Source organism: Pan paniscus, chromosome 20 (assembly GCF_029289425.2).
Source record: "Pan paniscus chromosome 20, NHGRI_mPanPan1-v2.0_pri, whole genome shotgun sequence".
Taxonomy (NCBI): Eukaryota; Metazoa; Chordata; class Mammalia; order Primates; family Hominidae; genus Pan; species Pan paniscus.
The window spans coordinates 64,836,354-64,858,207 of record NC_073269.2 but is presented as its reverse complement, the minus strand read 5'-3'; the positions used below and the strand labels follow the sequence as shown (position 1 = coordinate 64,858,207).

The 21,854-nt window shown below is 56.8% G+C and overlaps 3 protein-coding genes across 11 annotated transcripts; all 3 read left to right on the top strand.

The window, feature by feature from the left end:
- Window positions 1–329: 329 nt before the first annotated feature.
- On the top strand, window positions 330–10,469 carry MZF1 (myeloid zinc finger 1). Of its 8 annotated transcripts, none has more exons than XM_014342927.4 (6): window positions 330–464; window positions 2,374–2,809; window positions 3,276–3,459; window positions 4,217–4,287; window positions 4,406–4,526; window positions 8,891–10,469. In XM_014342927.4, exons 2-6 carry the CDS (start codon window positions 2,414–2,416, stop codon window positions 10,327–10,329), a joined length of 2,211 nt encoding a protein of 736 aa, XP_014198413.1. In that variant the 5' UTR covers window positions 330–464; window positions 2,374–2,413; the 3' UTR covers window positions 10,330–10,469. The 8 variants fall into 8 exon arrangements, with proteins under 8 accessions (XP_014198413.1, XP_063456763.1, XP_008967906.1 ...); XM_063600693.1 differs by lacking the exon at window positions 330–464 and adding an exon at window positions 468–555 and having other exon boundaries at window positions 2,374–2,641; XM_008969658.5 differs by lacking the exon at window positions 330–464 and adding an exon at window positions 468–555.
- A 3,744-nt stretch (window positions 10,470–14,213) lies between these two features.
- Window positions 14,214–16,912, top strand: UBE2M (ubiquitin conjugating enzyme E2 M). Its single transcript, XM_034945734.4, has 6 exons — window positions 14,214–14,349; window positions 15,468–15,562; window positions 15,695–15,733; window positions 15,835–15,938; window positions 16,246–16,309; window positions 16,396–16,912. The coding sequence occupies exons 1-6, from the start codon at window positions 14,241–14,243 to the stop codon at window positions 16,534–16,536; spliced, it is 552 nt and encodes a 183-aa protein (XP_034801625.1). The 5' UTR covers window positions 14,214–14,240; the 3' UTR covers window positions 16,537–16,912.
- Window positions 16,913–17,471: 559 nt separating this feature from the next.
- Window positions 17,472–21,072, top strand: CHMP2A (charged multivesicular body protein 2A). 2 transcript variants are annotated; one of them, XM_003816640.7, is made up of 6 exons: window positions 17,472–17,636; window positions 18,391–18,582; window positions 20,186–20,365; window positions 20,439–20,569; window positions 20,657–20,718; window positions 20,862–21,072. In XM_003816640.7, exons 2-6 carry the CDS (start codon window positions 18,415–18,417, stop codon window positions 20,987–20,989), a joined length of 669 nt encoding a protein of 222 aa, XP_003816688.1. In that variant the 5' UTR covers window positions 17,472–17,636; window positions 18,391–18,414; the 3' UTR covers window positions 20,990–21,072. The 2 variants fall into 2 exon arrangements, with proteins under 2 accessions (XP_003816688.1, XP_003816689.1); XM_003816641.7 differs by having other exon boundaries at window positions 17,515–17,759.
- The last annotated feature ends 782 nt before the right edge of the window (window positions 21,073–21,854 follow it).

Genomic DNA, 21,854 nt, shown 5'->3' with positions numbered 1-21,854 from the left:
GATTCTCTGGTCTCTCTCCGTCTCTCCTCGCTGTTTCTATCGATCGGCATCTCTCTGCGCCAGTACCCTTCCCCACCTCCTCATCCCACATGCCCCATTGCATTTTCAACGCCCGCCGCGTCTCCGGGTTACCCAGGCGATGTCGAGTCGTGTCCCCAGGTTACCATGGAGACGTTCAGGGCCCGCCCCTCGCCCATGATCACAGAGGAACGTCATCGCGCCGCGCGCGCACTTACACACGAAGGGCCTGCTGACTACATCTGCCGGAAAGCATCGGGCCAAGCCTTTCTCCATTTTGCGGTCTAGGAAGTAGCAGAGGCCCTTTCCTGTAGGGAGTTGCCATGGAGACGCGGTGGGGCACCGATGGAGTTATAATGACGGCCGTGATTGGTGCAGGATCCTGCTAATCTCAGGAAGGCCCGTAGAGAATTGAGGAAAACGTGGTGGGGGGCATGCGCGATCTGGTAGGCGGTGCTGCCGTCTGTTGTACCCGAGAGGCTTGCGCATGCCGACGCACGGATTCGAGGCGGGGAGCATGGGAAGAAGCGGCCAGGAGTATGACCTGATCATTGCGACCACCGCTAGGGGAAGGGAGGAGAGGGTGTAGAAACGGGGGCGAGGGGGGGAAGGGCAAGGAGGCGCTCGAGCTGGTGCGCGGAGCATCCTGGGAGACGTAGTCCAGCGGGAGGGGGGAAGTCGAAGACTGCGCGTGCTCAGGAGCGCGGAGCGGCCCGCTGAGCGCAGAGGTGAGGGCGGGGTCCTCTTAACCGGGAGGGCTAGCGTGTGGACGGGGGCGGTGGCTGCAGACTCGGGGATTCCGGCTCCCCAGTGAGACCGGAAGCGCGGGGGACGAATCCGGGCAGTCCTTGCGGGAGCGCCCAGGGCTAGAGCGAGAGGCTTGTCAATCACTACTCGTTGCCACGACGACAGGCTTTGGGAGCCCCGCCCCTGGTTGCCTAGGCGTCGTCAGGACCTACCTTGACACCCTGGAGCGGAAGTTGCCGCCTGGACTTCTGGGAAGTGTATTTCGGGACCTTCTGTAGGTACCTGCCATCTTGGCTATGACCCAAGTCTCTCCCAGGGTTTCAGGTTGACTTGGCACCTTGAAGAGTGGAGGCTTGGCCCCCAGGATGAGGCGGCCCTCGAAATCGATGCCACCCACGGGGGAATGATTCTGCGGTGCCATCCCATTCATAAACGCAGATTCCTTCCTAAAGCCGCAGCTGCAGAAGGAACAGCGCGAGGAGGGAGGTCAGCCCCACTTGCAAATGGGGAAACAAGTTCTCGAAGGCACAGTGATCTGAAGATGGGCGGAATCAGAATCTCGGGACTTCCTTGCAGGCTCCTGTTCCAGCAGTCTTGGAGCCTTTGCCGCCCCCCCCACCCATTGCGAAGCTCCCCCATCCCCTTCCAACCCCAGCTAAATCAGGAAGCTGAGATGGGGCATTGCGTAGTGTGATGTTGGGCTTAGAAGATGGGGCTGAGTAGGGAGAGAGGGTGCTGCCTGGGAGCTGAGCCATACAAGTGACTGCACAGGTTGACATGGAGGATTAGGTGGAGTGAGGCTTCCAAGCTGGGAGGGGAATGATGGTGGGGCCCAAATGAGGAGCCACATCGAAGTAGATGAGAGAGTAGAAGGTGAAGTAAGCCCTGGCGTTGGGTAGGGGGAGACGCCAGCAGTGATGCTGATGCCCAGGCTGTAGGTGTATAGATGCCATCCACCTGGTAAAGAGAGAGCTGTAGTGCAGGAATGAGGTTGCACATGTAGAAGAAGGGAAGGATACAGGGGAGAGAAGTGTCTTCTAGTCCTAAAAAACAGCCTGTGGGCCGGCATGGTGGAACAAACCTGTAAGTCCCAGCACTTTGGGAGGTCAAGGCAAGAGGATCATCTGCTTGAGCCCAGGAGTTCAAGAACAGCCTAGGCAACATAGTAAGATCCCATCCCTACAGAAAAATTAAGAAACTAGCCGGATGTCGTGGCACACACCTGTTGTCTCAGCTACTTGGGAGGCCGATCTCTGGAGCCCGGGAGGTCAAGTCTGCAGTGATGCATGATCTCGCCACTGCACTTCAGCCTGGGCAACTGACTGACAGCATGTCTCAAAGAAAAAAAAAAAAAAGCCTGTGTTTGGAGCAGGGAGACTATCAGAGACTTTGCACAGGCCCGAGCGGAGAGAAGACCAGGGATACAGGTGGCTAAGGGAGGGCTTCCAGCTGCATAAGTCTGTGGGTTGTAGATGGCCTTTCTTTGCCTGTTTCCTCATCTGCCTTCCACATGGGGTAGGTCTGAGGATCAAACGGTACAGCATAGACTAGGCAGTGAAGCATTCACTGTACTCCTTTTGCAACAGCCTCATCCTATTTCTTCACCAGGGGCAGACGCTGGCCTCAGATACCTGACCTGGTACCCTCTATGAGGCCTGCGGTGCTGGGCTCCCCAGACCGAGCACCCCCAGAAGATGAGGGGCCTGTCATGGTGAAGCTAGAGGACTCTGAGGAGGAGGGTGAGGCTGCCTTATGGGACCCAGGCCCTGAAGCTGCACGCCTGCGTTTCCGGTGCTTCCGCTATGAGGAGGCCACAGGGCCCCAAGAGGCCCTGGCCCAGCTCCGAGAGCTGTGTCGCCAGTGGCTGCGTCCAGAGGTACGCTCCAAGGAGCAGATGCTGGAGCTGTTGGTGCTGGAGCAGTTCCTGGGCGCACTGCCCCCTGAGATCCAGGCCCGTGTGCAGGGGCAGCGGCCAGGCAGCCCCGAGGAGGCTGCTGCCCTAGTAGATGGGCTGCGCCGGGAGCCGGGCGGACCCCGGAGATGGGTGAGTGAGTGTCCATGAGTGGGGTTCAGGACTGGAGCATCATCCAGCTCGGCCTCACCCTGGGTAGCACCATGCTTTGCCAGACACACGTTCTCCCTTGTGGTACAGAAGTGGCCACCTGCAACAGAGACCCTGTGCAAGGCTGCCCAGGGCAGAGGGATTCCAGGGCCAGACTCCCCAGCCCATTCCTGCATCACCTGCAGTCACGTGGACATAGGAGCTGGAGGCTAGGGGGATATGGGGAAGGTACTGGAAGGCCACGGTGTCAGAGCAGGGGAGGGACTGCAGGTGGTCCCTTCATTCTTTGCTCAGGGCCTAGGGGAGGTAGGTCCTTGGAGGACCTAGTCAGTAGGTATTTACAAGGCAGGCCCCTGGGATCCTACAGTGGGATGGGTGCCCACAAACCCCAGGTTGCGGCCAGCCTTACTCTCTGGTAGGACTTCTGATGGTGGGGGCACCTCCCCAGGTCACAGTCCAGGTGCAGGGCCAGGAGGTCCTATCAGAGAAGATGGAGCCCTCCAGTTTCCAGCCACTACCTGAAACTGAGCCTCCAACTCCAGAGCCTGGGCCCAAGACACCTCCTAGGACTATGCAGGAATCACCACTGGGCCTGCAGGTGAAAGAGGAGCCAGAGGTTACAGAGGACTCAGGTGAGGGCATGCACGGTGGGCGCGCCTAAGGTCTGGTTGGGTGGGCCAGAGAACCTGGCCTGAGCAGTCAGTCTGAAGTCCACTGGGCCAGGTTTGTTATAAATGGAATGGTTTCCATCTGCCAGCAGCCCCCACATTCTACCCAGTCAGGTCTCCCCTCCACCGCAGCCAGTGCTGTCACTACCCCTCACACACCAAGCCTGACTGCCACAGCCCTGTACCCACGAACCCCATGGCATGGAGCAGGCTGTTGGGGTTTCCCAGTACGGATGGCATGTGGTGTTCAGTCCCCAAGGAGATGCATTAGGCAATATGTGCTTGTCACTGGAGAACAGACAGCAGGCAGAGGTATAATTAGGAGCTGCTGAGGGAGGACCTCGTAGTGTTAGGGGTATGACCCCTTTCACCTCCCAGGCAGGGCACCTGAACTAGCTGCTCACACCCTGCCATTCCTATGTGGACCCTTGTACAATACCTCTGAACCCCGCTGACCACCTTGCCCCATGGTTCACATACGGCTACAGGGGCACAAACCTCAGCCCATCTCATCCCACTGCAGCTCAACCCCCGGCCTTCCAGGGTACTCTGCTTCACCCAGCCCCTGAGCTGGGCCCTCAGCTACCCTGCACTGCCCTCCCCAACCCAAGCCCACAACCAAGAATCCCACCTCTCTGCATCCCAGCACCTGGCACACCACTAAGAAGGGCAGTGGGGTGGAAACTCACTCAGGCTGCCTGATACCAGTTTTCCTCTCTAGATTTCCTGGAGTCTGGGCCTCTAGCTGCCACCCAGGAGTCTGTACCCACCCTCCTGCCTGAGGAGGCCCAGGTAAGTCCTGCCCAGGTCCATGTTCTCCTCCTTTCCCTGGAAGTTGCTGGGTGGGGTCAGGTAGGTCCCTCCCTGAGCCCAGCCAGGCACAGATGAGCAGTGACCACTGTGATTTCAGAGATGTGGGACCGTGCTGGACCAGGCCTTTCCCCACAGCAAGACTGGGCCTGAGGGTCCCTCATGGAGGGAGCACCCCAGGGCCCTGTGGCATGAGGAGGCTGGGGGCATCTTCTCCCCAGGTAAGTGAGATGGGGTGTGGTGGGACTAGGCCTTCCGCATGGACAGCACCATCTCTGCCGACCCCACTCCTGGCCCTACGCAGGCAGCCCTCTTACTGCAGCATCCCCAAGTTCCCCCATTCCCTAGATCATCCCCTATAAGGTTCAACCTCCTCTAGCATCTTCTGCCCTCAAAAAAAGCCACCCACCACTACCACTGATCCCACAGCCCCTCTACTTTCTAGAAACTCCCCACCCTAGTAAAACCTTTTGCAAGCAGGGCGAGTATTCCCCGTACCCACATTCTCTCCCAGTCCTGGTATCCTGGATGGCCTCCTGGGCTTGCATCCTGCTGGTCAGGCATCAGGACAGGTAGGGCTGGGACCTGACAAGGACAGCAGGTTAGTAGACAGAGCAGGTGGGCAGGAGGGACCTTGACACAGGATAGGGATCCTGCCCAATCATCCAAGCATTACGGACCAGAGGCCCCCTGCCATCTACCTCTCAGCCACCACCTTTGGCATCATCCAGGCTCCTCCTACAACCCATCTTCTGTTATGTTCCTTCCTGTTCCTGAGACCCAGGGTCTCCTCTTTCTTAGTTCACACCTTTGTTTTGGTGGAGCTTTCTGGGTGTTCTGGTGTGGAAGATAAAATTCTGACATGCCCCATATCTGAAACACATTGTCTAGCCCTCAACATTAGATTGAAGTTTGGCTGGAAGAATTCTTTTTATTAGTACAGTCACAGACCTTTTTTTATCACTATTGTTGGTGAGCTTTTTCAGTTTGAAATTCACATCTCTCAGTTCTGGGAAACTGCCTTGAAATTATTTTTTATTTCCTTCCCTTCTATTGCTCTGCTCCCTGTTTCTGGGATGCCTCTTACTTGGCTATTGGCATCTGGGATGGGTCCTTTAATGTTCTTATCTTTTCACTGCAATTTTCCATTCCTTTGTCTTTCTACTCTATTTTCCTGGAAATTTTCTCACTTGTATCTTTCAGACCTTCTGTTAAGATTTTCATTTCTGGTAGCTTTTTTTTTGGTGGGGGGGGTCTCACTATTTCACACAGACTAGAGCACAGTGGTGCCATCATAGCTTACTGTAACCTCGAACTCCTGGGCTCAAGTGATCCTCTCGCCTCAGCCTCCCAAGTATCTGGGACTGCAGGCATGTGTCACTGTACCTGGCTCATTTTTAATTTTTTTATTTTTTTGTAGAAACAGGTTCTCACTATGTTGCCAGGGCTGGTCTTAAATTCCTGGCTTCAAGTGATGCTCCCACCTCAGCCTCCCAGAGTGCTGGGATTACAGGCATGAGCTACTTCATCTGGTCTCTTGTAGCATATTTTTACTTTCCAAGAGTGTTTTTATTCTCTGAATGTTCATCTTTTTAGCTGCCTCCTGTTGTTCTTTCATTTACAATGTCTCTCCTTATTTCTCTGAGAACAGCAGTAACTTTTTAAAAAAAACAGTGTGTTCTCTATTCTCTCCTAGTTGTTGGCTTATATGCAAGAAAGGGGCACCACAAATCTGGCTGACAGCTCTGAGCAGGTAGATGTGGGGCTTACTGGCTGGAAGGGACATAGGGGAACCCCACTCCCCAAGGAGACCCTTTTCTTAGGGTATGTGAGCAAGCAGCTTGAGTATGAGTGGATGCTGCAAACAGATCCATAGGGCAATGTGGCTAGGCCAGTTTGGGGGCACTCTCCCTGCAAGCATGTTTTGTTCCATCGTCTGAATCCTACAAGAAGGTAACTTCAGCCTCCTGCCAGCATCCTCGGGAAAGAGATTGACATCTCAGCATCCAATGGGACTGTTTACCTAATAACCCTGACTTTCTCAGTACGGTTTCTCACCCTTAACATAGCCTTCTGCCAGGATGGGAGAAGAAATCCAGAAGTAAGTCATGGCAGTGCATACTGTTGGCTCAGAATTCTGTGCAGAGCCCACAGCAGCAGCCCTGCCCAGCATCTGCTTCTGAAACAGCCTCTCCAGCCTGGCTGGTGCCCTGCTCATTCACTTGCATGGCCAGAAGTACCAGGTACCTCCAACTCCTGAGTTTTTAGAATCTTCTTAGCCAGGCGCAGTCGCTCATGCCTGTAATCCCAGCACTTTGGGAGGCCAAGGCGGGCGGATCACGAGGTCAGGAGATCGAGACCATCCTGGCTAACACGGCGAAACCCCGTCTCTTCTAAAAATACAAAATATTAGTCAGGCGTGGTGGCGGGCGCCTGTAGTCCCATCTACTCGGGTGGCTGAGGCAGGAGAATGGCGTGAACCCAGGAGGCGGAGCTTGCAGTGAGCTGAGATGGCGCCACTACACTCCAGCCTGGGCGAGAGAGCGAGACTCTGTCTCAAGTGCACACACACACACGGGCTGGGCGTGGTGGCTCACACCTGTAATCCCAGCACTTTGGGAAGGCGAGGCGGGTGGATCATATGAGGTCAGGAGATCGAGATCAGCCTGGCCAACATGGTGAAACCATGTCTCTACTAAAAATACAAAAAATTGGCTAGGTGCGGTGGCTCACGCCTGCAATCCCAGCACTTTGGGAGGCTGAAGTGGGCAGATCACCTGAGGTCGGGAGTTCAAGACCAGCCTGACCAACATGGAGAAACCCTGTCTCTACTAAAAATACAAAATTAGCCGGGTGTGGTGGTGCATGCCTGTAATCCCAGCTACTCGGGAGACTGAGGCAGAAGAACCGCTTGAACCCAGGAGATGGAGGTTTGCGGTGAGCAGAGAACACGCCATTGCACTCCAACCTGGGCAACGAGCAAAACTACATCTCAAAAAAAAAAAAAAAAATACAAACAATTAGCCAGGCATGGTGGTGCACGCCTATAATCCCAGCTACTCAGGAAGATGAAGCAGCAGAATCGCTTGAACCCGGGAGGCAGAGGTTGCAGTGAGCCAAGATCACACCACTGCACTCCAGCCTGGGCGACAGAGCAAGACTCAGTCTCAAAAAAAACAAAAAAAAACACACATGGATGCTTAATCTCCACCCTGTTCCACATCTGGCATTTTTTGTGCATCTTCCAACTTAAGTACACAGCAGCAAGTGCTCTACATCTTTGGGTAGCTACACAGAACCCCACTGTGGCTCACTGTGGACACACCATTGAAAACCTTGTATGTAGGTCACTTAGTACAAGGAGGAACACAGCTGTTGAAGAAGTACCTAAAAATGGAATTACTTGAACAAAGTGTGGGACATTTGCTGTTTTGATGGATTTTACCACACTGTCTTCCCATTTATGCTTACCAGCAATACATAGGAACACTTGGGTCCCTGCAGTCAGGGTGTGGAAATGGCAGATGAGTTCAGCCTTAAGGTGCATTTTTCTTACTAGGAGGAGATGGAGTGTATTTTAGGGGATATAAGCATTAGTTACATTTCCTGTCCTGTTCACATCCTTTGCCCATGTGTCTATGAGGTTATTGATCGTTCTTACTGATTTATTGTAGCTCTTTACTTAGGAGGTTAATTAGCCCTTTGCCTGTGGAGAGTTTTTTGGTTTGCCATTTGTCCTTTTTTAATTTTTTTTTGTTTTTTGGCCATTTGTCTTTTGACTCTGATGTGGTTTTTGCTGATTTCCTTTGATGTATTCTAGTTTATCTGACTTTTCTTTGGCGACTTATGGATTTTCTCTCACCACTAAAAGCCCTCACTGCTCTCTCAGTCTTCTTGATTTAACCTCCTCCAGGCTTCCGCCTTCTCCAGGCCCTGATTCTCAGTTGGAGTTGCTGGTGCCTCCTCCTTCACCCAGCGTCTGACGCTGGAGTGCTCACAGTGTGGCTGGGACCCACTTCTCTCCTCTGTAGATACCCACCCCTGTGTTGATCACTTGCAGGCCCTGGGTTCTGTGTGCCATGTGTATGCCCTAGAGCCCTTGCTCACGTTTCCCCACAGCCTTCATGAAGTCTGTGTTCCTCAGATGCCCCACAGACATCACAAGCAAGGCACATCCAAACCCCAGACCACTAACCAGGAGCCTGCACCCTCTTTCTGTTGGCTCCACCTCCAGCCTCCGAGACCCACCCACTTCCCTGCATTTGCTGAGACCATCATTTTCCACCTAGACAATGCCCCCACGCTTGCCCTACAGCCCTTCCAAAAACGATTTTTTCCAACTTAAATCAGACCTAGAAAGCTTTTTCACATAGCCCAGTCTTCCTCCTTGTGCTGGGTTCTGTCTCATTATCACCTCATCAGGGAAGTCTGTACAGATAGAATCCCTACCCCTGCATTTGTCACCTCCGTCTGCCTCTTTGGTCAGTTTCAGGTCCCTGTAGTTCACACTGTGTCCCCAGGGATGAAGTGGGTCCCGGCACGGTGGGCATTCTGTCATGAATGAATGGTCCCCTTGTGTATGCAGGGTTTGCGCTGCAGCTAGACAGCATGTCCGCAGGTCCAGGTAGCGTAAGCCCTCACCTCCACGTCCCCTGGGACCTCGGCATGGCTGGCCTTTCTGGCCAGATCCAATCACCCTCCCGCGAAGGTGGCTTTGCGCATGCACTTCTGCTCCCCAGCGATCTGAGGAGTGAACAGGACCCCACGGACGAGGATCCCTGCCGGGGTGTGGGCCCTGCTCTGGTCACCACCCGCTGGCGCTCCCCCAGGGGCCGGAGCCGGGGCCGCCCCAGCACTGGGGGCGGGGTGGTTAGGGGCGGCCGTTGCGATGTATGTGGCAAGGTGTTCAGCCAACGCAGCAACCTGCTGAGGCACCAGAAGATCCACACCGGTGAGCGACCATTCGTGTGCAGCGAGTGCGGCCGCAGCTTCAGCCGCAGCTCGCACCTGCTGCGCCACCAGCTTACGCACACCGAGGAGCGGCCGTTCGTGTGCGGCGACTGTGGCCAGGGCTTCGTGCGCAGCGCGCGCCTGGAAGAGCATCGGAGAGTGCACACGGGCGAACAGCCTTTCCGTTGCGCTGAGTGCGGCCAGAGCTTCCGGCAGCGCTCCAATCTGCTGCAGCACCAGCGCATCCACGGCGATCCCCCGGGCCCTGGCGCTACGCCCCCGGCCCCGGCCCCTCCTGGTGCGCCCGAGCCTCCCGGCCCCTTTCCGTGCAGCGAGTGCCGCGAGAGCTTCGCGCGGCGCGCCGTGCTACTGGAGCACCAGGCGGTACACACGGGCGACAAGTCCTTTGGCTGCGTCGAGTGCGGCGAGCGCTTCGGCCGCCGCTCAGTGCTGCTGCAGCACCGGCGCGTGCACAGTGGCGAGCGGCCCTTCGCCTGTACCGAGTGCGGCCAGAGCTTCCGGCAGCGCTCCAACCTGACGCAGCACCGGCGCATCCACACCGGAGAGCGGCCCTTCGCCTGCGCCGAGTGTGGCAAGGCCTTCCGCCAGCGGCCTACGCTCACGCAGCATCTCCGCGTACACACGGGCGAGAAACCCTTTGCCTGCCCCGAGTGTGGCCAGCGCTTCAGCCAGCGCCTCAAGCTCACGCGTCATCAGAGGACACACACCGGCGAAAAGCCCTACCACTGCGGTGAGTGCGGCCTGGGCTTCACGCAGGTCTCGCGGCTCACCGAGCACCAGCGCATCCACACGGGCGAACGGCCCTTCGCCTGCCCCGAGTGCGGCCAGAGCTTTCGGCAGCACGCCAACCTCACCCAGCACCGGCGCATCCACACGGGCGAACGGCCCTACGCATGCCCTGAGTGTGGCAAGGCCTTCCGCCAGCGGCCCACGCTCACGCAGCATCTGCGCACCCACCGACGAGAGAAGCCCTTCGCCTGCCAGGACTGTGGCCGCCGCTTCCACCAGAGCACCAAGCTCATTCAGCACCAGCGCGTCCACAGCGCCGAGTAGCTCCAGCCGGGACGCACTGTGTCCGCCATGGTCAGAACACCTACCTCCCCTGGTTATTGTGAGGCTGGCGATTACATAAGTATAAGCAGGTCCGCCCAGGGCTTGGCTACTGTAGGTGTCCAATAAACAGTAGATGGAAACTGGGTCTCCACCCACTCAGTGCCTCCCTACCTGTGCGTCCTTCACTCCCCACCCTCCAACCCCCCCAGTGCTGGGCTGGTGTGCTCCCTCTGTAACCACGTGGTTCCTGTGAGGGTTCACCTCCACAACACCCCTCTTCACCCTGAGAGAGTTGGCTCCTAGCATCACCTACCCCGCGTGTGGGATGGCCGCTATACCCAGCTTCTAGTTTACACTGAGGGAATGGACCAGCAGCAGGTGGGGCAGAACTGCCCTGGGCAGTCCAGCTTCAGCTCTCCCTGGGCAATGGACCTCAGTTTCTCAAACCCAGAGAGGAAGAAATGTTCTCTGTGAGCATCCACCAAGAGTCCATATGTGCATAGCATGGTGCCATGCCTGATCTGATTGAGTCCCATCAAGAGACAGAGCACAGCTAACTAGGTGTTAGGTGATTGATGGCAGAGTGAGAAGGTTAAGTCAATCTGTCTTAGAAATGGGAAAGTTCCTGCAGGAAGCAGCTAGACCCTTAGGACTAGAGGAACAAAGGGAAGCATTGCAACTTAGAAGCTCCAATGAGTTTCCCATGGAGCTGGAACTCAGGCCCCTGAGAAGAGGGCACTGCTGAGCCAGTCCTGGGGTCTCTTAGCTGGCAGGGAAGCCCTGTGGGCCTGAGGGGGTACTGCTCAGCTGGTCTGGAGGTCTCTATTCTCAAGAGGGTGCCCCATAGGCCTAGGAGACTCCTGAGGGGGCACTGGTGTGGGTGTCTCCAAGGGGCCCAGTGAGCCTGGTTCTGGGAGGTATGTAAAAACTGTTGCTCCTGGAAGGACCTGCTGTTGCCAAGGGGAAGAGGTGCTGCTGGCCTAGTCTCTTCTCCCTTTCCAACCCCTGTTCCAGCCTGCCCTTAACAGATCTGCAAGTGAAGAGGGGTGTTTGTAGTCTCTGCCCTGCACAGTGATGCCTAGGTGGGTAGGTCTGGAGCCCAGCCTTGTCTGGTGATGAAATCCCATGGGATTTTCCCTTGACACTGAGACCAGGGCCTCCAAGGGCTGGGAGAACACTCAATCCTCAGGGAGGTTACCAGCCTCCTGAGCACCAGTCCTCCTTGCTCCAAGTCAGCGTTGATGATTCATTCCCATGATACTACCTCTCCCACCCCAGCTCAGCTGTACAGCTACCCTTACCCCTAACAGCACCCTACTCCCTAAAGTGGTCATGAGCGGCCAAAGCTTTCTACCTTTATCTACCTATCAGTAGGAGTACCCGCTGAAGAGTTGTACTCATGGGGACATTCAGCATCTCACCCTTAGTACTAGAGGAACAAAGGGAAGCAGTGGGGTCACAGCACTTCTTACAGCTGGGAGCCAAGGATCCCACTTGGATCTGCCAACCCCCAGGTTTGTGGGTGGTACTGTGCCTAAACTTGATGCCTGCAACCTGCATGCTCCCCTCCACACCCTGTCATGGCTGTCCCCTGGGCCATGGGCCAAGCCAAACCCCAGGAAAGGACCCAGACAGGCCAGAATCTCCCTAGCCAACCAAGATCATGCGATCCAGCAGGAGCAAACTGACACCTGGTGATCCAGATTCTGCCTCAGGATGTCTTTGTAAAACTCCTTTACACCTAGGAAACCATTTCCTAGTTTTAAAACTAGAAGATTTCACCTGGAAATTCAGATTTTTCAGGACTTTCCTGTTCTCGTGTTCACAAGCAGCAGGTGATGAGGGTGTAGGACCCTGCAGATGGAACCCCAGCCAGTCTGAGAAGCAAAGGCTGCAGGCCCTGGGCCAGTTTCCCTGCCCTGTGGTGATCATTCCCATCGCTAGAGCTGAAGGCTTCTCCCACCCTGGCCCCATGCACATTGGAAGGTTTCAGTCAGGAGTAGATTCAGCAGCAAACCAGTGGAAACGCAGCTTAGGTGAAAGTGGACAGATGCTGAGAGCGTAAGTTCAGCATACTGCAGGCTTCAGGGCAGCGTCTCCAGGACCCAGTGCCATTGCCTATTTTGCCCTAGCCATCTTCCCCTTCCATCCCATTGTCCAGGTCCTTCACACAGCCCCTCTCCCCCAACCCTCCAGTGGGTGACTTGGGTGCAGGTAACACAGGCTGAAAGGCAGTTTCAAAGAAGGGGTCTGTGTGCAGGAGGGTACAGCTTGTGCCTTAAACCCCACTCAAGGTCTCGTTCTGGGCAGGTGTCAGGCTAGCCTTGGCCTGGGCATTTCTAGGAACAGAGACTTGAGGTTTGTGTGTCCAAGCTTCTTCCGGGGTGTAGCCGGACTTTCCCCTGCTGTTTCAAGTCACCCTAATCCCCAAGACTGGGGGCCTGGCCTCAGGGGAATCAGACAAGCCAGCCTTGGCCAGAAGCCACTCCTGGGGGAGGATCTGCAGAATCAGAGGAGTGGCGCCTGGGCCCCTCCGCAGGCGAGTGCCACACCATGCGCTCACGGGGTTGGCAGTTTCCGTGGCGACGGCCGGAAGTCGCTGACCCGCAGAGTTCCGTTTCCTCCCGCCCTCCGAGGCACGCTGAGCTGTGATTGGATGGGAAGCTGACCCCCGCCTCCATCCCCTTTTCCAGATAGTGGGGGAAGCGCAGAGGCTGCAGTGCGTGTCCGCTGGAACTTGGGGCCCACGCCAATAGCGGCCCCATTCCGCCCCCACGTCGCGTTCCCCAAGTGTCCACCCCGACAGGTCTTCCCCTACACCACTGTAACCCTCCACAGTGCTTACCACTCTCTGGCACAATACATGTTTTGTTAGTTTACCTCAATCAGAATCTCCAGGAACGGGGATCTTTGGGTTTGCGATGGGACAGGGAGGGTGCTCGACCTCGCACCCTCTGGGTAACGCCTCTAGTCTCACTCAGGGTCTTGCCGCGATCACCCTGCCTTGTCTGTGACCCATGGGGTCAAAGGCAGGCCAGGCGGGTGGCGGCAGCAGCGGAGGCGACCACCCGCGCCGCGCTCTGCACATATATACAACTTAAGATGAAGTGACCGCGAGCAAAAGCGGCCCACGTCTGCCCCACTCAAAGATGGCGACTAACCCCGCTTCCTGCCCGGCCCCGCGAAAGTCGCCGGAAGTGACCCGCAAGGCCGCCGAAGCGTTATCTCCATGAACGGAAATGCCCGAGTCCAGCCGAAGGAGGCCGAACCCCAAACTCCATCGCTGAGCAACGCGGGTTTGCGGCGGCTGCGCAGGCGCACAACGCAGGCCGGGCGGGAAGAGCCAAAGCGGGCAGGCGGCGGAAATATCCGAAGCGGCGGGGCGCCCGAGGCCGTTGCCGACCTCCGCGCTAAAGCCGCTGCTGCCGCGGAAGACGATCCTCCAGTACCCACCCGCCGTCACCGCAGCTGCCGTGTCCTCCTCCCACCCCTAGCCGCACCCCCTCGCGGAGGGATCAGCTGAGCGGCCAAACGGCACGGTCGGGGGAGCCCCGAGTCCGCAGCTGCAGCGGGGCCTGAGACCAGAGTTGGCGAGGGCAAGGAAGGAGCGGCCCAGGGCAGTGGGGGCGGGGCCGGGCGGGCCCGAGAACAGCCGAATTTGGCCGAGCGCTGCCGAGCGAGTCCGAGGCGCTGGGCCAGGCCGGAGCCGGACTACGGGAGCCGAGGCGGGCCGCGCGGTGGGCGCGGAGAGGAGCGGAGCGGCGCGGCAGGCCGGGCGGGTGGCGGCAGCAGCGGAGGAGGCCGCAGCTGCGGGTCCGAGGAGCGGAGGCGACGCGGGCGGCGGCGGCGGGGGGCCGGGTGGCCGGGGTCCCGGGCCCCGCGGCGGCGGCAGCGGCGGCGGCGGCGGCAGGATGATCAAGCTGTTCTCGCTGAAGCAGCAGAAGAAGGAGGAGGAGTCGGCGGGCGGCACCAAGGGCAGCAGCAAGAAGGCGTCGGCGGCGCAGCTGCGGATCCAGAAGGGTAGGGGGTCAGGGGATGGGGTTGGAGCCGGAGGTCGGAGGTCAGGGCCTGAGGCAGGGTGATGTGGGAGTCAGGAAGGGGTAATGCGGTTGCTGAGGGTCAGAGGTGAAGGGCCCCGAGCGTAGGGGGGTGTCGGAGGTCAAGTCTTGAGAGTTGGGATCATGCAGTCACGGGGAGGGGGTCAGAGATAGGGGCCCGGTATGTGGTGGTTTAGGATATTAGGAAGGCCTGGTGTCTGCTACTAGGGACTCGGAATCTCAGAGTCAGGCAGTGGAGTGGAGGAACTGGCGACTCGAGAGTCTGGGGGTTAGACGGGAACTTGGGTTTGGGGTGACAGGCGGAGAAGAGAGGGATAGTAGAGGCCAGGGGTTGGGGATATGAGTGGAAGAGGATTTAGTTTATTATGCTGGGGTCTCTGGGAATCTCAGAGTCAAACGAGTGAAGTAGGTTGGAGGACCAGGGACTCATGGGCCTGCCTGAGTCACAGCAATTTGGGGTTTGGGGTGACAGGTGGAGGAGGGAAGGTTAATGAGTACCAGGGATTGGAGACAGGGGTGAGGGGAAATTTAGGCTATTGTGCTGTGAACCTCAGAGTCAGAGGGGGTGGGGTAGGGTGGCGGGGGTTGGGGACTTGAGAGTGTGGGGGTCAGATGGAAAGCTGGGTCTGAGAGACAGAGAAGAGGAAGGACAGTGAGGACTGAGGGTTGGTGGGGGTGGGCAGGATCTTTGAGTTTGGGTGAACAGGTAGATACTGTAGAGTGGAGGTCATGGATGGGGAGCCTGGGGTTTAGGGCGGTCAGAGGATGTTTGGGAGTGGGGGCATTTGGGAGCTGTGGATACAGAAAAGTTGGGGGTCACCCTGGGCCAGGAGTTGGGACACGCATACACAGCTGAACATGCATGTTTGGGGTATGCTGTGTATCCACAAGAGCCAAGCTGGGGAGCAGGGAGAGGGCTGGAGGTGTGGAGCACAGCCCAGGAGAGGCGCCTGGGGGTCCAGGAGGAGACGATGGGGACTCTGCTGACAAACACCCGCCCTAATTGTCCTGCTGGCTCCCTATCTCTCTCTCTCTTCCCCTCCCTCTTTCTGTTCCCGACTCTCTGCTACCCAAACCCAGACATAAACGAGCTGAACCTGCCCAAGACGTGTGATATCAGCTTCTCAGATCCAGACGACCTCCTCAACTTCAAGCTGGTCATCTGTCCTGATGAGGTGAGGGTGCATATGGCTGAATTCCCAGGAGCAAACCAAGGGTGTCCCCACTGAGAGGAGGGAGACATGTTCTGCCCATCGGGCCCCGCAGGATGGAACCCTAAAATTTTCTTCTCCCCCTTTTCCTCCCAGGGCTTCTACAAGAGTGGGAAGTTTGTGTTCAGTTTTAAGGTGAGTCCCAGGCGGGCAGGGATGGCTCTCTGGACAGAGGAGGCAGCAGCTGAGGCCCTTCCAGGCACCTACTCATCTCTCTTTTCTTTTCCTGGAGCCAGGTGGGCCAGGGTTACCCGCATGATCCCCCCAAGGTGAAGTGTGAGACAATGGTCTATCACCCCAACATTGACCTCGAGGGCAACGTCTGCCTCAACATACTCAGGTGAGGGCACTGGCCCTCTACTGCCCTCCTCAGCCCTGCCTGCCAGGCCTCCCTCATGGTCTTGTGGGCACTACATCAGACTCTGTCCCTTCCCACCCCTTTGTTGTCTGTGGTTTCTTGATTTCCCAGTCATCTTCCTCATGGCCTGACCTTGGTTTTCTCCTTGGCCTGTCCTGCTCCACACCCTCCCTCCCAGCCTCTCACATGCTCACTCTCCTATGCCCTGGATCTGACCTGCCCAATACCAGAGGGGCCTGTGGCAGTCTCCCACTCACCAAGCCCTGACCCTGATGCTCTCTGTCCACAGAGAGGACTGGAAGCCAGTCCTTACGATAAACTCCATAATTTATGGCCTGCAGTATCTCTTCTTGGTGAGTAGGAATAGGTGGTTGGGTCTGGGGAGATTGGCCTTCTGTCCCTCTGGCCTGTTGACCCCCCCTACCTGTACTGGCCACAGGAGCCCAACCCCGAGGACCCACTGAACAAGGAGGCCGCAGAGGTCCTGCAGAACAACCGGCGGCTGTTTGAGCAGAACGTGCAGCGCTCCATGCGGGGTGGCTACATCGGCTCCACCTACTTCGAGCGCTGCCTGAAATAGGGTTGGCGCATACCCACCCCCGCCACGGCCACAAGCCCTGGCATCCCCTGCAAATATTTATTGGGGGCCATGGGTAGGGGTTTGGGGGGCGGCCGGTGGGGGAATCCCCTGCCTTGGCCTTGCCTCCCCTTCCTGCCACGTGCCCCTAGTTTTTTTTTTTTTTTAACACCATGTGATTAAGGTCGGCGCTGCCTCCCCCGACCCACTCAGCGATGGGAAATGAATTGGCTTGTCTAGCCCCCCTGCTGGGTGCTTGTTCAGCCCCCACTCTGGGCTGTGGAGTGGGTGGGCAAAGGGCCTGGGTAGCTGGGCCCAGGCAACCCACCCCTCCACCTCTGGAGGTCCCACCAGGCTATTAAAGGGGAATGTTACTGCATGGCCTCTGCTTCTTACTTCTGTGGGGTGGGAGGGGCAGCTGAGGTCCATTAGGGCCTGCAAAGCTGGGGTGGTGGAAGGTGTGGTCACAGGTGGCATTGGAGCACCCTACAACAGGCTGCCCAGTGCCTGGGGCAGCTCTAAAGTTGGTGGGGATACCAGGACCGTGCCTGGGGTTGGTTGGGATGAAGCCTACTCTAGGATGAGAAGCGTAGGCAGGATCCAGTGACCTGTGGCTTCCTGGCCAAGAGGCCAGCACAGTGGAAGAAACAAGCCATCTCTAGCTTTGCCCCTTTCTTGTGTGGGTGGGCCCACCGAGGAGGAGGAGCCTTCTGAGGCTCCTTCTATCTGAGGCCTCAGGCAGAAGTCAAGGTCTCACGAATAAGCTGGGTCCTCAAGTGGAGGTTGGGTGGAAAGCGCCCACCCCGGTACTGGCTTGGGTCACTCGGGCGGGACTCAAAACATGAAACACTCGGACGCGCAGAGGAAACGGGAGCTGTTGCGCATGCGCTCGGACGCTGGCCCGTTCCAGGGCACGTGCGCACGCGCGCTCCTGGAGTTTCCCAACCTTCCGGGTGCGGGCGGGGCATGTTACGTCACGTCGTCTAATCCGGAAACGGCGGCGGAGGCGACAGGACCAAGGGGCCTTAGTCGGTGGGCAAGTCGGGGATCCCAGAAAGAGAAGCGTGACCCGGAAGCGGAAACGGGTGTCCGTCCCAGCTCTGGTGAGTGGCCCCTGCTGGACCGTGGATCCCGGGCGGGCGTGCGGGCGGCAGCGTACGAGGCCTTCTACTCGCCCGGGTGTCCGGTGCCTCGCTTCTCCCTGGGACCCTGTCGTCAACATCGAGGTCTCCAACACCACCTTGCTTTGGTGCCGGGCCCACTGACTCTCTCCTCGGTGTATAGTGCGACCCAATCTCCATCATCCCGTCCTCAGTGTACAGGATGCCCCAGCGCCCCCAACCGTCTCCCTCAGCATTCAGGGTCCCCAAATCCTAGTGCCTTGTCCTGAGCTTCACAGCCCCACATTCACCTGTTCTTGGTACTTAGCGTTTCCGCCCATCCTGTCCTCCTCTATCAGAACCCCCACAATTGCTCTGTCCTCGGTGCCCACAGTCCCCAAAACACCAGTGCACCGGCCCGCGTCACCCCCCGCTCTCAGTCGTATCAAGGACTCCAGGGCCTCACCCATGGTTCTGGAGAGGGAAGCTGAACTTGCAAGCCGTAACTTCTGTTGGGGCATGGCGATGAAGGAGGGGCTCAGGCCAGCACTTGGATAATTTTCAGGTCTACCTGTCCCCCTTTATGTGTCCCCGGGACAATCCCAGTGTTCTCAGCTGCTCCTTTTTGGCCCCTCATTCCTGCCTCCAGTCTCCGTTAGCCCCTTCCCATTTGGCAAGGCTCCCGTGACCCTGTTCTGCTTCTTGCCCTTCCTGGGCCCCATGCCCTACAACTGGGCCTCACTCACATCTGTCTCAGGCCTGCCAGTGAGCTTCTACCATCATGGACCTATTGTTCGGGCGCCGGAAGACGCCAGAGGAGCTACTGCGGCAGAACCAGAGGGCCTTGAACCGTGCCATGCGGGAGCTGGACCGCGAGCGACAGAAACTAGAGACCCAGGAGAAGAAAATCATTGCAGACATTAAGAAGATGGCCAAGCAGGGCCAGATGGTGAGTGTGGGTGGTCAGGGGCAGGTTGCTGTCAATCAGGCACGGCTCTAACAGCAGTGAACAAGAGAGACCAGACACCAAACACAGGTGCTTTCAGCAAAACGAGTGGAGTGAAAGGTCAGCAGGGCTTCCCTAGTTTGAGGGTCTGGAAGGCTGCCTCCAAGGAACTGGTATGAGATCCAAGGCTTGAGTGATGAGAGTGAGCCTACAGATCTGGGCAGGGAATGTGTTAAGCAGACAGAGCAGCAAATGTTAAAAAAGAGCCTCGAAAAAATGGGAGATGACAGGTGAGCTTCAAGAGTTGGGCATGGACCAGACAATTCAGAACTCTGGGCCAAAGTGGGAGGTTAGGGATTACAGGGCCAGGCGCAGTAGCTCAGAGACCTGTAATCCCAGCACTTTGGGAGGCAGAGGTGGTTGGATCACCTGAGGTCATCAGGACTTCGAGACCAGCCTGACCAACACGGAGTAACCCCGTCTCTACTGAAAATAAAAAAAACTAGCCGGGCATGGTGGCACATGCCTATAATCCCAGCTACTCAGCAGGGCTGAGGCAGGACAATCTCTTGAACCCAGGAGGCGGAGGTTACAGTGAGCCAAGATCATGCCACTGCACTCCAGCCTGGGTGACAGAGCGAGACTCTGTCTCAAAAAAAAAAAAAAACAGTTAACTATAAGGATAAGCTGGCCCGGCATGGTGGCTCAAGCCTGTAATCCCAGCACTTTGGGAGGCTGAGGTGGGTGGATCACCCGAGGTCAGGATTTCGAGACCAGCCTGGCCAACATGGCAAAACCCCGCTCTACCAAAAATTAGCCGGGCATGGTGGTGCATACTTGTTATCCCAGCTATTCGAGAGGCTGAGGCAGAAGAATCGCTTGAGCCCAGGAGGCACAGTTTGCAGTGAGCCAAGATTGTGCCACTGCACTCCAGCCTAGGCAACAAAGCAAGACTCCAACTCAAAAAAAAAAAAAAAGATAAGGATAAGCTATAAGCTATGGCCAAGAGGCTGGTAAGAGACAGCCGGAACCAGTAGGGAGAGCATGAAGAAGGAACTTCCACAGCCTTTGATGGGTGAGAGGGTTTTGGCCTGAACAGGTAGGCAGAGAAGATACCATTTCTTGGGATGGGCAAGAAAGATGTTTGGAGAGGAAATCAAAAGCTGAGCCTCAGATAGGTCTGTATGTGATTCTGGATAGTTCGAGGTATGGGTTTGTATCAGGTGAAGGAAGAGACAGATTCTTTGTCTAGGCTGGGAATAAAAATTGAGGAATGGCTGTTGTAAGTCAAAAGAATGACTGAAAACATGGAGGGAAAAGGAACCCTCAGGAGTGAGCCTGGGGCCTTTCTTTTACCATTTACAGATCAAGAGAAGTGAGGAGGACCTTACAAAGGAGCCCAGGGAGTTGGTGGCCCAAGAGGCAGAGGAGGGTTAGGTCAGAAGGAGGGAGGTACCAGTGACCATTGGGTTAGCCACAGAGTCTCTGGAAACTTCAAGTGGAATTGCAAATTGGGCTGGTGGGGAGGGACAACCAACTAATGGGGTGTCAAGAAGTGTAGGATAATCTCATTCCTGTGTCCTTGATACCCTTGTCAACTCTGCAGGATGCTGTTCGCATCATGGCAAAAGACTTGGTGCGCACCCGGCGCTATGTGCGCAAGTTTGTATTGATGCGGGCCAACATCCAGGCTGTGTCCCTCAAGATCCAGACACTCAAGTCCAACAACTCGATGGCACAAGCCATGAAGGGTGTCACCAAGGCCATGGGCACCATGAACAGACAGGTGCGCTTTTCCCAATCCCCCTTCCCACTCCCACGACCCATGGGGACCACACTCACACTCCTGTCACTTCCAGCTGAAGTTGCCCCAGATCCAGAAGATCATGATGGAGTTTGAGCGGCAGGCAGAGATCATGGATATGAAGGAGGAGATGATGAATGATGCCATTGATGATGCCATGGGTGATGAGGAAGATGAAGAGGAGAGGTATGGGGAAACTGGATGGGAGGGTGGAGATGTTTGCCTGGCCCTCACGGAGTGCATAGCCCTCACTGAGTTCTCTCTCTTCCCTAGTGATGCTGTGGTGTCCCAGGTTCTGGATGAGCTGGGACTTAGCCTAACAGATGAGCTGTCGAGTGAGTGCTCCAAATCCTGGACCCCATTTCCCACCCAAGGCCCAGCCACAGCCCCAAGCCCTCCCTTTCCCTGCATTACTCCCCTCCGCTGCGTTTCCCACTCAGCCTGACCCCACCTGCTCAAACCCTCACTTTCTCTGCAGACCTCCCCTCAACTGGGGGCTCACTTAGTGTGGCTGCTGGTGGGAAAAAAGCAGAGGCCGCAGCTTCAGCCCTAGCTGATGCTGATGCAGACCTGGAGGAACGGCTTAAGAACCTGCGGAGGGACTGAGTGCCCCTGCCACTCCGAGATAACCAGTGGATGCCCAGGATCTTTTACCACAACCCCTCTGTAATAAAAGAGATTTGACACTAGTCTCCAGGCCCATATGACTTTTGGCCTGATGTGGGACCAGACTGGGGTCCCTGGGAGGATGGGCATCACTAAGGCAAGAGGCACTTGGTACTAAGCTAAGGGTGGGGGTTTGGGGCAGGGGTGGACAAGCAAAGTCCACCTGGGATTTTCAGGAGCTGGGAGCTTCAGGTGAGCTGTGGGCCCGTCTCCATCACCTCTCCCAAGATACTGGACTGCCCAAACACCCTGGTAGGATCTTGAGAGTCCAGGCCTCATCTGCCAGGCTGTAGTGCCCAACACTGTTTGGTCCAGTGATGGTTTAATGACAACACTCGAGGACAGTCCAGACCAACCAATAGAGGCAAGGGGGTGGCCTTGGGATTCACACAGGCTCGACTGTAGAGTAACTAAATCAACACAGAGATGAATGATAATGTTAAGTGGACTCAGCAAAGGGAGACAGGGAAAAAAACCACATCTGGAAGATCTCAGTTCACTGTGGGACCTTCTGAAGAGGAGAAACAGCTACAGCACCAAAATTTAGGAAGCATTCAATAGAGTGGCTGTGCTACACCTGGGGCTAACCCTGCCTACACAGGGCTGCAGGTCACACCTACCCGGTATCCCACAGGGTACCCAACAAGCCTCTAGTGTGTACATCCTTTGCCCTGGGTGACCCTCCCATACCCAGAAAGGGCAAGGAGGCAGTCTTCCCCACTCCCTAGGCATCCATACACATGGGCTTCGATAGGTGGAGGACAAGACCCCCCTCCCTTGTGCCACCAGTGCTTGATAAGGCTGA

Bases quoted from the DNA above. Each gene is read 5' to 3' on its own strand.
- MZF1 (XM_034945731.3), top strand. From the start codon at position 1,169: ATGATTCTGCGGTGCCATCCCATTCATAAACGCAGATTCCTTCCTAAA. The intron at 2,810-3,275 runs GTGAGTGAGTGT...GCACCTCCCCAG, and splicing joins CGGGCGGACCCCGGAGATGG to GTCACAGTCCAGGTGCAGGG. The intron at 4,288-4,405 runs GTAAGTCCTGCC...CTGTGATTTCAG, and splicing joins TCCTGCCTGAGGAGGCCCAG to AGATGTGGGACCGTGCTGGA.
- UBE2M (XM_034945734.4), top strand. From the start codon at position 14,241: ATGATCAAGCTGTTCTCGCTGAAGCAGCAGAAGAAGGAGGAGGAGTCG. The intron at 15,734-15,834 runs GTGAGTCCCAGG...TCCTGGAGCCAG, and splicing joins AGTTTGTGTTCAGTTTTAAG to GTGGGCCAGGGTTACCCGCA. The intron at 16,310-16,395 runs GTGAGTAGGAAT...TACTGGCCACAG, and splicing joins GCCTGCAGTATCTCTTCTTG to GAGCCCAACCCCGAGGACCC.
- CHMP2A (XM_003816640.7), top strand. From the start codon at position 18,415: ATGGACCTATTGTTCGGGCGCCGGAAGACGCCAGAGGAGCTACTGCGG. The intron at 18,583-20,185 runs GTGAGTGTGGGT...TCAACTCTGCAG, and splicing joins TGGCCAAGCAGGGCCAGATG to GATGCTGTTCGCATCATGGC. The intron at 20,570-20,656 runs GTATGGGGAAAC...TCTCTTCCCTAG, and splicing joins GAGGAAGATGAAGAGGAGAG to TGATGCTGTGGTGTCCCAGG.